The sequence below is a fragment of the Gracilinanus agilis genome, chromosome 4, assembly GCF_016433145.1.
Source record: "Gracilinanus agilis isolate LMUSP501 chromosome 4, AgileGrace, whole genome shotgun sequence".
NCBI lineage: Eukaryota > Metazoa > Chordata > Mammalia > Didelphimorphia > Didelphidae > Gracilinanus > Gracilinanus agilis.
The window spans coordinates 131,144,433-131,157,342 of record NC_058133.1 but is presented as its reverse complement, the minus strand read 5'-3'; the positions used below and the strand labels follow the sequence as shown (position 1 = coordinate 131,157,342).

General features: G+C 35.2%; 1 protein-coding gene across 2 annotated transcripts in view; it reads right to left on the bottom strand.

The window, feature by feature from the left end:
* The window catches only part of MIA3 (MIA SH3 domain ER export factor 3), a 39,734-nt gene that overhangs the window by 13,707 nt on the left and 13,117 nt on the right, over positions 1-12,910 (bottom strand). Inside the window, exons 7-14 of one of the 2 annotated variants that reach the window (XM_044673143.1) lie at positions 11,757-11,828; positions 10,718-10,822; positions 7,353-7,475; positions 7,126-7,255; positions 4,494-4,549; positions 4,299-4,389; positions 4,020-4,158; positions 1,818-1,919 (exon numbers count right to left, since the gene is read on the bottom strand). In XM_044673143.1, the coding sequence (XP_044529078.1) occupies positions 1,818-1,919; positions 4,020-4,158; positions 4,299-4,389; positions 4,494-4,549; positions 7,126-7,255; positions 7,353-7,475; positions 10,718-10,822; positions 11,757-11,828 (818 nt within the window). The remainder of the gene's footprint in view (positions 1-1,817; positions 1,920-4,019; positions 4,159-4,298; positions 4,390-4,493; positions 4,550-7,125; positions 7,256-7,352; positions 7,476-10,717; positions 10,823-11,756; positions 11,829-12,910) is intronic. The other variant, XM_044673144.1, reaches the window with a different exon arrangement.

The following is a 12,910-nucleotide window of genomic DNA, read 5'->3' as shown; positions in this document are numbered from 1 at the left end:
TGAATCTCATTTTTGGGTGAAAAACCCTTCACTAGTTCTAAGCTATTTGTTTTTTGATTTTTAAAACAATTTATTTTTCTTCCTTACATGTGCAATGCAATATTTGTTCTTTTCCCATTTTTTTAATCCTTGAAAGCATTGTTTCCTTATTGCTTTTCCTTTTAAATTTTTTAACTAGAGCAATTGATTTTTTCCTTTTTTCTCATTTTGTTAATCCTTTTTTGATTTTACAGTGACATAAGCTTAATGCAAATATATATTTGCTATATTATTAATGCATACCTGAAAAGCCTGAGACTATGGTAACCTGCCAATTATTGGTAAATATTATGGGACTGTGATTTAATGTCTCTCTGTCTGATTCCAGGAGAAGTGCTAAAAAGAGCCACGAGGTCATGGAGACTGACTGAGAATCTGCAAGGTGCCAAGGAGCAAAAGGCCATGCAGATCATGGATTGCAGAAATTCTATGCCAATACTGAAGGGCTTCAAAACTGGGATTTGAGTTTTGAAGTCAGCTTTTCTAATGCTTAGAGGCTCAGTCCCCCTCAACTTAAGTTCCTAGTAAAGCACCTAAGACTGGCTATAATTATGGCTCATTCCCTAAAAAGGTGCAGAAAAATCAGACCAGAGAAAGGCATTCCCTGTATTTCTCTTATATAGAAAATGGCAATTTTCTATAGTCCTGGCCCTGAATGGGGTAATTGCAAACTGCTTAAATCACTTTAATTGGGCCTTGATTCAAAGGCCTGTTATAAGTTTATTTTTCCTTACATTTTTTGCACATTTTACATTTCATTCACAAGTTAATTCTTTTTCTTCTTTATTTGAATTTTATCCTTTTTTTTATTATTTCTTTTGCCAATTGATTTCATACAACCCCATGGTTCAGCCATGCATCCTTAGCTGACCTGAGGTACCCTCTTCAGGGGAGAAAAATGTGTTATTTAGAATTTTCCTCAGCAGTGTGTGTGTTAAGTTTTAAAATTCATAATGTCTGTATTATAATCAATAATGCAAAAGATATATATATTTAACTCCTTTAGGAGTAATCTCAGGGGACTAATGTATAATTCTCAGAAGAAAATGTATGTTTTATAATCTATAATGTAAAGTTTAAATTCTTTTGAGAGTAATTTCAGGATAAGAATTTTGCCATCTCCCCAGAATCCAGACAATGAACCTGTTTGGTGAAGACACCATGAAGATGCCTGAAGAGCCTTCACTGAATCATGAATATCCAAAGTTGAACTTTGGGGTGCAGTTGATTTGAACTATGGGGAGTTGAATGCATTTGTTTTGAATGTCTTATGCTAATAGGGGACTGCCCCAAATTGGCTTTTTGTCAATGCGGCTAGCATTTATCCTCTTTTCTTTTGGTTTAAGATACACTGAAAAAGACCAGTCTTTTTCACCGGATCTCAGGGGGGTAATGTGTTAATTTAGAATTTCTGGGGGTTCCATTTAAAGGTATTTGACAAACTTCCTGTGGACATGTGGGGGACTTTGAAACTACATTTCCCATGGTCCAACGGATTTATTGTTTTGGATGACATCTTCAAGGTAAAGCACGTCTTTAAATATTGGGAAGTCACTTTTAACTTGCTCTTTTGCTACCTGAGCGCGCCCAGGGGGACGGAGAGGAGTAGGGAAGGTATGGAATAAAATGGCGGAGGTGGCAATTTGAATTTTTTACAGGCACATGGTCGATTTTATTCTATCAACATGGGCCTAAATAAATTATTAGTTTTCCTCATAATATCAGCCTTCATCATTGAAAAAATAACAGCCATCAACTGCTCTAGAAGTTGAACTTACTTGTAAGTTTTCACTTCTTCTGCCACCAAGCTGGCTTTCTCATCTGCAGCAGTCAGCTTCTGCTCTTTTTCTTGCCTTTCATACTCTTCCTGAGTGAGCTTCCTGGAGTCATCAAGAATAAGATTTAACCACTACTCAAGGATTATTCTCAATACCTTTGCTTTTCTCAACCAAACTCCAGAATCAATCTATCAATCATATCTCTTTCCTCCTCTCTCTTTTGCACATACACACGGACACACACACACTTACTTTATTGTCAATGATATATTTTAGAAGATATTTTAGTCATCTGAAGAAAAGTAAAAATGCACTTCATAGGATAAAAGATTAAAGGGTGATGGTTTGAGGCCACAGAATCCAACCTCTTTATTTTGTAAATGAGAAAACTGAGATCCAGAGAGGACGTTGTGCAAGCTCATACAGGAAGAAAGCATTAGTCAGAATTAGAATGCAAATTTTCTTGACAACTCACAAAGGTATATCATCCTTCTTGTCTACCCCACAAATAACTTAGCTTCCAATATATCTAAGCTCAAATTCAAATCAGTAAGTACAAATTGAGTATCCAGCATCTACTACATAGAAAGGCATCATACAGGATAGAATGTAAAAGATATGGTCCTCTCCCTCCAAAAGTAAATCAATTCTTCATTTGGTGGGTAGCTCACAAAAAAAGCCAGCTACTCCAAACTGATAAAATAATGTCCCATTTTTATGTAAGCATTGAGGATCGACCATAATTATAAAGCCCTTAATCATCTCAGATGACTTTTAGACACTCCAGCTTATCACTTTCTGAAATGCAGTGTTCAAACAATCCAATCGATAGCTGAATTAAAATTCAGTATAATAAGAGGAACAGAGTGCTATGAAGTCAGATTAAGGTGAGGTAGAAATCTTCTAGTGGAAAGTTATATTTACCCTGTTTCCCCAACTAGATATATAAACTCTCTGTAGGTAGGGGCTAGGTTTCTACCTTTTTTATATTCTCCACAGCCAGATAGTGACTTACATATAGTATATGCTCAATATATGTCTGCTCAATCAGGTATTCAATTAAGCACTTATCAGTGATACTTTTGTTCCGACTGAGTTGCCCAGCAATTTATTAAACACTACGGGAATAAAGCAGATAAAATAGTTCTTTGCCTCCTGGAAAGCTTCCCTTTTTGCAACATTTGGAAAGGCAAACCACGCTACTGTTGGGCTAATCCTCCTGAGGATTGTTTTTTTTTTCTTTTTTTAAATATATCCTCAGTGTTAAGAGTGTATCTAGCATGAGTTCAGTATTCTTCTCTCAAAAGTTTGACATGAGGCTCTTCAGATCTCCTTATTTATCACTTGTATGTGTATGTCCTTTAACAAATCATAATTACCCTGGGCTACAATTTCCTCATCTGTAAAATGAGATGGGTGGACTACATGAACTAAATTCTGTATTTCTATAGTTCATATTAGCAAAAGGACATAAAAACGGTGATTCTGAAAGAGTTAAAATGAGAGAACTTTTAATAATCATCTCCCAAACAATAATTACCCACAGTATGATGAAAAGCTTGCTTTCTAAATGTAGGCTTCTACATTTGATAAAAGATAGAATACAAGAATCAGTCAGTACATAACTTGATATCACAGGATCACAGCTTTAAAGATAAAAAGAAGTCAGAAGTTATCTAGTTCAACTCCCCTCATTTTAGAAATGAGAAAACTGAGACCCAGGGTCATATATCCAGTAATGGTCTGTGAGAGGATTTGAACTTAGGCTACTAGCCTATCTGAAACACCTGAAATGTCATATATGAGGTCCATAGGCTGCATGAGGCCCACAACATTTTTAAGAGCAGACCAAACCAGATTAAGTAGCATAGTGAATAGTCTGCCAGGGCTAGAGTCAATAAGACTCATCTTCCTGAGTTCAAATCTGGTCTCAAACACTTACTAGCTTTGGTGACCTTGTGGCAAGTCACTTAACTTTGTCTGCCTCAGTTTACCCATAAAGTGAGTTGAAGAAGGAAATGGCAAACAACATTTGCCAAGAAAACCCCAAATGGGGTTACAAAGAATTGGGCACAACTTCAATGACTAAATAACAATAAAGAAACCTATAAATATATGTGCTTTTTTAAACCAATGTGACCCCCACACACTCATTCATCCACAAAATATTACACATGTATATAAGGCACATTAGAAACTTACTTTTGCAGAGCCATCTCTTTTTGCTGGTAGAGTTCATTAAGAATCTCCACTTTTTGTTGCAGAGTTTTACATTCATTTTCTAAATGTGCTTTAGCTGAGTGCAGGGAAGAGGAATCATGTTCCAACTTCTTTATTTGTTCTGAAAAAAAAAAAATTCTGCCAGTTTGTGTATGCAATTTGCAACAGATGAAACCAGGAGCAAGTGAGAATATTTTTCAACTCTCCTATACAAACTCATGTTTTTTAAAAAAAGAAAACATCTCCAAAAGAAAAATCTACCTTCCAACTCATGTCGAGCTTTTATTTCATCACTTAGTTTGGACTGCAAATGATTTCTATCTTCTTCAACTATTGTTAATGTAGTTTTAACCTAGAAGACAGAAAAAGAGATAAGAATTATTAAAATGAAAGGTATTTTACCCATCTTGGAAACTGTACAGACATTTTACTGTATCATAAGGAATTAGATGATACCCGTGAGACATCCATCATCTGTTTAATCTGGATCTTCATCTTCTCACTTCGGTTATCTTTAAGAAAAAAATATAAAAGGGAAATTTAGTATTTCTCACTTTATATTCCTTTACTTCCAAAAATTCTGAAGAATCAAAGACGAATATTTTAACAAAAATGAAGCACCTTAAGAAAATCTGAACTCACCAGCTAGATACAAGTTAATTCGCTCTTTAATAAACTATAAAGCCTCTTTTTACAAAGGTCATGTTTGCCAAAGTTTAGCAATTAGTACTTGGATTAGAAAGATATATATATGTATACATATATGGTATAAAATTCTATTTCAACTGAGAAATATTGCTTTTGTGTCTGTCCTGATGGCAATTCCTGTTCAGGCAGAAACTTCTCTTACTTCTAACCATCTTATATAAGAGGTTTTTCCAATGTGATTAAAACAACAAAACCCAACACTTTAATTGTGGGATAAAGTAGATATCCCATTTGAGAAATAAACTCTAGAAAAGTGCTTTCTTTTCGACTTCAGAAGTTAGCAGGTACCACAGAAAGTAGACTATAGAGAGCCAATTGGAGAAATAGGGTCAGGATAGGGCCTGTTATCTGGATTCCCTTCGTGGTCCTGGTCACCTGAGCCCTGAAAAGCTCTGGTACCAACAGGTTGGTTAATCCAAAAACAACTTGACCCCCCCCCCCCCCCAAGAGGCTATTAGGAATCATTAAGAGAAATAGAGTCTGTAATAGATATTTTATCTGGATCCCATTACAAAATCATTGGCAAGTAAAACTGTGTGTATCATTTTTTCTGCACTGCATGTCAGGTAGCAGACAGAATGTGCCATTTAAGGTAAAAATCTGAGACTCCTCTTTTGACTCCTTTTCAGGTGCCCACCTTTTCTCAATATTCTTATTGGGAAGCTTTGAGTCCTTAAGCAGACCAGCAGCTCCTGAGTTAACCATTTTCTCCTTGATAATTAAAAAGCCTGAACTCTAAAAAATATATTACTTAGATAGTCAAGGCCGGGCACAGACAAGGCCAGACAAGACTTTATCTGACCAGGTGCAGTCCTATAATTCAAGAAGAGGACAGAAGGTAATTAGTAAAAATCTCTATGAAATATATTTCTGCCCCCAGAATTAACCCCCTACTAATTGGTGGTTGGAATTTGGCCCTTGACCCTGTACCTATCTCTCTACTTTTAGACTTTAATGGGTTTTGTATGATTTGTAACCCCTTCACAGCTGTGATTCTTTCTCTGTGTTCTTTGTTTGAAACCAGTATATAAATAAACTCTAAACTACATAGCAGTTGGAGCAGCTATGGGCTAACCACCAGTCTGGCTGTTCTCAGTTTCTGTTTCCTGACGCCATTAAACACCACTCAGGACCCCCAAAAATATAGAGCTGGCTTCTCTATAGTAGACCAAGAATTCTTCAGACTATGCTACAACTGGGAGACTGGGTTTGTGAAACTAAAAGAACTGAAAAAGTGGTCTGAACTAATTTAGTAAAGTCCTTATGGAAAGGAATCAATTCTTGCTTGTTTTTAAATACCAATCCTGTATTGTAGCACACATCCATTACTTTACACTTCTTAAATTCTATTTTACTATTAAGAATGAATATAATGATTAAGCCTAATTTTCCCTTTAGAAGAGGTTCAGGTTAAATGGAATGCAGGTCATTATTTTCTCCCTTCTTCCCATCTCTTAAGTAGCAGAAGTGAGAAAAATGGAAAGCTCAATATATTGGGGTTGGGAGTCAATTAGTGGGCAGAGCTAACTCCAGATGCTGGGACATACTTTTCAATGGTTAAAAGTAAATGTTTTTATTTGGTGTGCCTTTTAAAATAATTTTTAACATTTTTTTCTAATTACATGTAAAAACACGTTTTAAGATTGGTTTTTAAAAAAATTTAAGTTCCAAATTCTTTCTCTCCTTACTCCACTCTGCTCATTGAGAAAGCAAACAATTTTATATAGGTAGGTTGTATATGTAAAACAAATTTCCATTTTAGTTATGTGTGGAAAAAAAACACATGCCAAAAAAAACAAAAAATAAGAAAATAAAATATGCTTCAATTTGCATTCAAACTCCATCAACTATTTCTCTGGAGGGGGAATAGAATTTTTCATCATGCATCCTTCAGAACTGCCTCAGATCTTTGTATTACTGAGAATAGCTACATCATTTACATTTGATTATCAGACAATATTGCTGTTACTGTGTGTGCAATGTTCTCCTGGTTCTGCTCACTTCGCTTTGCAACAGCTCATGGTACTGCCTAGTGTACTTTCTTTTAAAAAAAAAAAAACACCCCTTACGTCCTTCTATCTTAGAATCAATACTGTGTATTCTTTCCAGGGCAGAAGAGTGGTAAGGGCTCAACAATAAGGGTTGAGTGACTTGCCCAGGGTCACATAGCTAGGAAGTGTTTGAGGCCAAATTTAAACCCAGGACCTCCCCATCTCTGGGTCTGACTCTCAATCCATTAAGCCACCTAGCTGCCCCCTCCTGGTGTAATTTCAAAACACTTCCTAGCAAATTTAAGGCCTTTCCTCCCAGAGAAAGTTTTAAATTTTCAACCTTAATAAGAGAATGCTAAAACAAATAGGCAAAAAAGTCCGCAAGCTACCTGAGGTGATTTTATCTGACAGCTCTCCATTGGCTAAGTCATCCCATCCATTTCCTTCTTCATTATTTTTGCCCTCAGATTCAGAATCAAGATCAAGTTGTTTCAGCTGCATAATGCAATTAGTCAAAACCTAATGAAGAAACCAAGAGTCATCAGAGAGGTGCTACAATTATCACCCTATTGCATAAGCAGAACTCACAAAGATATGTTCCTCAGCAAGAACTTACTTCTATTTCGTTTTCTTTGTAAGCAAGGGCTTCTTCTGTGTCTTTCTGAGTCTTCTGATATAATCTAATTTGCTCACTGAGTTCAGTGTGTCGCTCACTCCAACCTTCTGCTTCCTGTAGCAGCTAGGGAAAAAAAAACTGCATTAATACAAATCTAATTTGTGCACTACTAATGTTTAAGAGCCAAGCAAAACTCTTTCTTTCAAGGGATATGATCCTTGTTTATTGACATCCGTGATACTACTCAAAACTAAATATATAGTGTGCAATTAATATCTTCCTGAGATCCAAGAGAGAATTCCATTTCTTCTACAGCCTTCTCTTAGGTGGAATAAAGAAAAAACCAGCAAGACAAATGAACCCACAAAACTAATTAACACAAAATATACATCTTTCAGGTACTTGGAAGCATCAACAAAAGAAAAAAAAGTTTAAATGAAATGAGTATCAATTGCAAACTGCTCTTTAATATAGCATAATCAGTTCTCATTAAAATCTGGATAGAATGTGATTTCCAGTATCCACATACCAGATTCCTTTGAATGGAATGAGAATAATTTCCAAGAGTTAACAAAGCTAAGAGTAGTTCATTATTTTTTTCCTTTAGTAAGGAACTTGATTCTCATATAACAAGTTTAGCAAAAATGCTTTTTACTTTAAGCTTGTTTTCAATTGCGAGATTCCCATAAATACTTCCAAACAATCCAGAATTTTATTTTAGTCCCTCTACTGACAAAGACTACAATCAATTTTTGGTCAGTAAGACTTTTTAAAAAGTTGTTGTAAATGAAACCTAAAAGCAACCTTATAAACATCTATGAATTTGGGTAAACTAAGTCTTTTAGATGAAACATGGCATCCATGCTCAAAGCTGTTCTAACTACCTAAAGTTCTACCTTTAATGTGTATTTTGCTGACATACCTTTTTAAAGAACCTGGGTTTAAAAGCCATATCACAATGAAACAATGGAGTAAAACTGTAGTGGAGGTTTTCATAAATACCACACAAGGCAATCTGGACAATTATTCTAAATGACAAAGCTCTAATAAAAAACACTTTTATGACATTAAAGGTCTAAAAATGCTTTTTTTCATAAGAATCCTGTGAAGATGGTATGCCCAACTTAAAAATGAGGTTACTATAACACTAAATAAAATACTTATCTGAAGTTACACAAATATGTCACAGGAAAGATTTTAATTGGGGTCTCAGACTCAAATTTGAATGTCCTTTCCAGCATACAATATGATCTCTTCCTCTCTACGTATCATTATTCCCTTCTGCTCCCCACCCCCTTCATAGTTGAATTGAAAGGATGACTGGGACACTGAGCCTGACATTCTTTTTTTTTTTTTTTTTTTAAATTTTAAACCCTTAACTTCTGTGTATTGACTTATAGGTGGAAGAGTGGTAAGGGTAGGCAATGGGGGTCAAGTGACTTGCCCAGGGTCACATAGCTGGGAAGTGTTTGAGGCCGGATTTGAACCTAGGACCTCCCATCTCTAGGCCTGGCTCTCAATCCACTGAGCTACCCAGCTGCCCCCTGAGCCTGACATTCTTAAGGTACACGTTAAGTCCACTTCAGTGACATGAGGGAAGAGAAAAACAAAATGTCTGTTTCCAGGTCTATCACCTAAACCTAAGGCTAATTTCATTACTGTAGAGAAAGGGAGGAGAGAAAGTGCCTCCCTTCTGAAAATTATTCTTGTATAAGCCTGAAATGGAGTTAACTCAAAGCACAAAACTAAAGGTTTTAATTAGTTGTGGCAAAAGAATAGTTGACAAACTAATCAATCAACTTAAAACGTAAACCTTAGGAAAGATTTTGGTTCCAAATGATTAGCAGTTCTTAAAACATAATAATTCACAGAATGGCCCCTGGCACAGATTAGATCAGTAGTTCCCAAACTTTTCTGGCCTACCGCCCCCATTCCAAAAAGAATATTACTTAGCCCCCTGGAAATTTTTTTTTTTATTTCAATAGCAATTAATAGGAAAGATAAATGCACTTGTGGCCAATATCACCCCCCTGGATCACTGCAGCACCCACTTTGGGAATCACTGGATTAGACAGTGCATAGTGCCCAGAAATATAACCAGTGACAAGTCTAGCCCACTTAAGTACTTGCCATGAAATCCATTTAACAATAACTTTCCAAAGATCACAAAATACGTCACCATATATTTTTGACACTTAATACAAAATGAGTATACAATACTGCTTAGTAATTCTTTTAATCTCTTAAGAAATTCATAGAATTTCTTTTTAAACAAAATTAGCCAAGTCTGAGATGATGAAAGTGCTAGAAATTTAGATTTTTTTTCAAAGCTTTTGATAGTTGTTTCATACCATGTCCAGTAGGGAAGATGGAGAACTATAGCTTAGATAAGGTTCAATGTTATCATAGTAGAACTCCACTGGAATACTCTAAGGATCTGTTCTTGGCCTTGGACTATTTGATTTAAAAAAAAAAATGACTTGAATAAAAGGCATTTGTGGCATGTTCCATCAAATTTTTGGATGATTCAAAGCTGAAATAAATAGTAGTTGAGATCCAAAAAGATATTGACAGGCTAGAGCATTGTACCAAATCTTTGATGATGATTTTTTATGATGATGATCATGAAAATTTAATAAAGATAAATGTACTCTTTATATCAAGGTTCCAAAAATTAACTTCACAATTACATGAGAGGGGAAGTTCTGTCATACAGCAGAAAAAGAATCAGCAATATAATGTGTTAGCCAAAAAAGCTAATAACATCTTGAACACTAAAGCTGCATAAAAAAAAGCTGCTTCCAAAAACAGGGAAGTGGTGGTTCCACTGTACTCTGTCATCTTCAGACCTCTTTTAGAGTATTTTGCTCAGTTCTGAGTGACAGAGAAACACATTAATGAAATGGAAAGAGTCCAGAAGTAGGCAACCAGGTTCATGAATAGCCTTGGATACCTAACAACGACTGCTTAAATTAGTCATGTTTAACCTAGAGAAATCCTCTATGGAGCAAAAATGGGATTAGATTTTTTTTTTAAACTAATTTGCTCTATTCCTGGATTCAAAAGACAAAAATTATCCTTTAAGACACATGAAATTGGAGAGACATAAAATCTGAACGCACTGGCCTATTTATGTTGATGTACAGATCTTGGATAACATACATCAAGTGCTACATCATTAATTTAAAAAGCATCCACCATTTCTTACTACTTACCTCAAAGGATTGTAGTGGAGAAATCGCTCAGTAAATAATTAGTAAACAAAAAATTAGGTCAATACAAAAAAAACCAACAAAATTCAAGAGCAACTATGAGAAGGAAATATACAAATCTAGTTATAGTACTTGAAGAAAAATTCACAATACCTGCTCCTTTCTCTTCTTGAGTCGAGCATTTTCTTCTTGTACATGATGTAATTCAGACTTCACTTTTTCTTCACTGAGCTTAGCTTCATTAAGGGCTATCTGTACCTAAAAAAAAGAGATAATAATTGAAATCTATTGTTGTTACTTCACATCTACTTACATATCTACTTTGGACTTCTTAATTTTTAAATAAAAAAACATACATATTTGTATATCATGAATTATTTAATTCTTAAGGGATTTTATTTTGAGGGATTTGAGGAGACTAGAACAGCAAGTGGTAGTGGGAATTGAGTGAATCACAATGACAACATCTGACCCAATACTGAAATTAGTTCAATTCCCTTTCTACTCAATTATGGGTTTAATCCAATTTCTATTTTGTGAGAAAATTTACTTAACTGTGGGAACTGTACTGTTTGACCCCTAGGCCTGCACAGTTAGGAAACTGAACCAGCTCAACCTATTGCTTTAAAGACCCTTAACTAAAGATCCAGGTTACGCGGATCAGAAATGCAGTCAAATTATAATACTGACGAAAAGAGTTTTCTTGCAATTATACATCTCAAGCAATTCATATGTCTTATCTGAAAACTAGCCTCTTACTGGTTAATTATTATTTCCATGTTCCTTTGACTGAATACAGACACTTGCGGGGAGTGGAACAACTTCTTTTCTGAGTTCAGGGAATTGTATCTGTTTGGTCCTCTACATCCCCCAAAACTTGGAAAGTCTCTAATTTTTCCTTCAATAAGAAATTCAGATTACCTAATTTTATATCCTGGTTAATTGTTTTCTTCTAATTAATTGGTCTTATTTTATTGTTTTTAAGGCATAAAGTCTATCTCCCTGTATTCAGGGCCCAGTGCCAAAGCTAAGAAAAAGCTACTGTGGTTGTGATTTGTTGGGCAATTGGCATGTATTGCTTAATAAATCAATATGATAGGAAGCTTGAACCCTTGTTTCCTCTGTCATTTCATCTTTTATCTCCTACACTACAATGCACTATAACTCTGCAAGAAGAGTTAGATAATCTTACCTCTGAAAGTTCAACAGAATGCATTGTGATAACTTCTTGTAATTTTTCTATTGATTTCTGAGTTTCTAATATCTGTATTTAAAAAAGAAAACAGAAAAAAATGTATATTAACAATTAAAAAGCTATATTAGCCATTTCAGTAGACCTACAAAATGAGCATACTTTTAGAAATAACATTTAACAAAATTTTATTCTACTGGTAGAAGCCACTATCAAACTTAAGATTTAAAGATCTATTTCTGTAGGGAAACAAAGGAGATTAGAGGAGGGGAAACAAGCAAGGAATAATAGCTAGAATTGAAGATGAAGACACAATGTTCTATCAAATATATAGGACCATACATAATCATTGCTTACTGAAATGGACAGTGCCATTAAAAAAATGGGAAGAAAAAAATTTTTAAAAGGAAATTTTAATGGACTCAGCACTCTCCAAACTCTCCAAAGTGACATTTCTCTAGCCTCTATAAGACAAACTGAATAAAACTGTTGAACAATTTTTATACAAGTGAAAATTTTTATACAAGTGAAAATGAAAGTGTCATTTTTACACCCACGTTAAGTGTATATACAAAAAAAAATTATTATATGGAGCAACAATGATAAGCACATTGCAGTATGTGCTCAAAATCTAAGGCAGCAGTTCTCAAGCTTTCTATTATCAGTGCCCTTTTATACTCTTAAATGGGTTATATCTAAATTTTTCATGTTAGAAACTAAAACATCTTAGCATTATAAAAATAATTTTAACCTCATAGATCCCCTGAAAGGGTCACAGGAACCCTTTTGGAAACAATTGTTCTAAGGAAATGTTCAAAGGTAAATAGACTATTCTGTCTTCCACCAATTTTGAACAAAAACCTTTTATTGCTGTTTTGGTAAAGATGTGGCATGTGTGCCCCAGCATGCCATAGGGGACTCCTCCATTCCTCCTCTCCACCAGGCCCGAGTACATTTTTTGCATGCCCCATCCCTCCCCCCAACAGCTCAATGAAAGCACTTCCTCCCTCTGCTGTCTGGGGTAATGTGAAGGGCCTCACAGGCATCTTGAAAGTGCAGTTTAGGCACACAATCTCCAAAAGGTTCGCCAATGCTGGTCTATTGGGTTCCACTCAAACAAGGCACAAAAAAGTAAAATCAAAATTAGAAGAAAG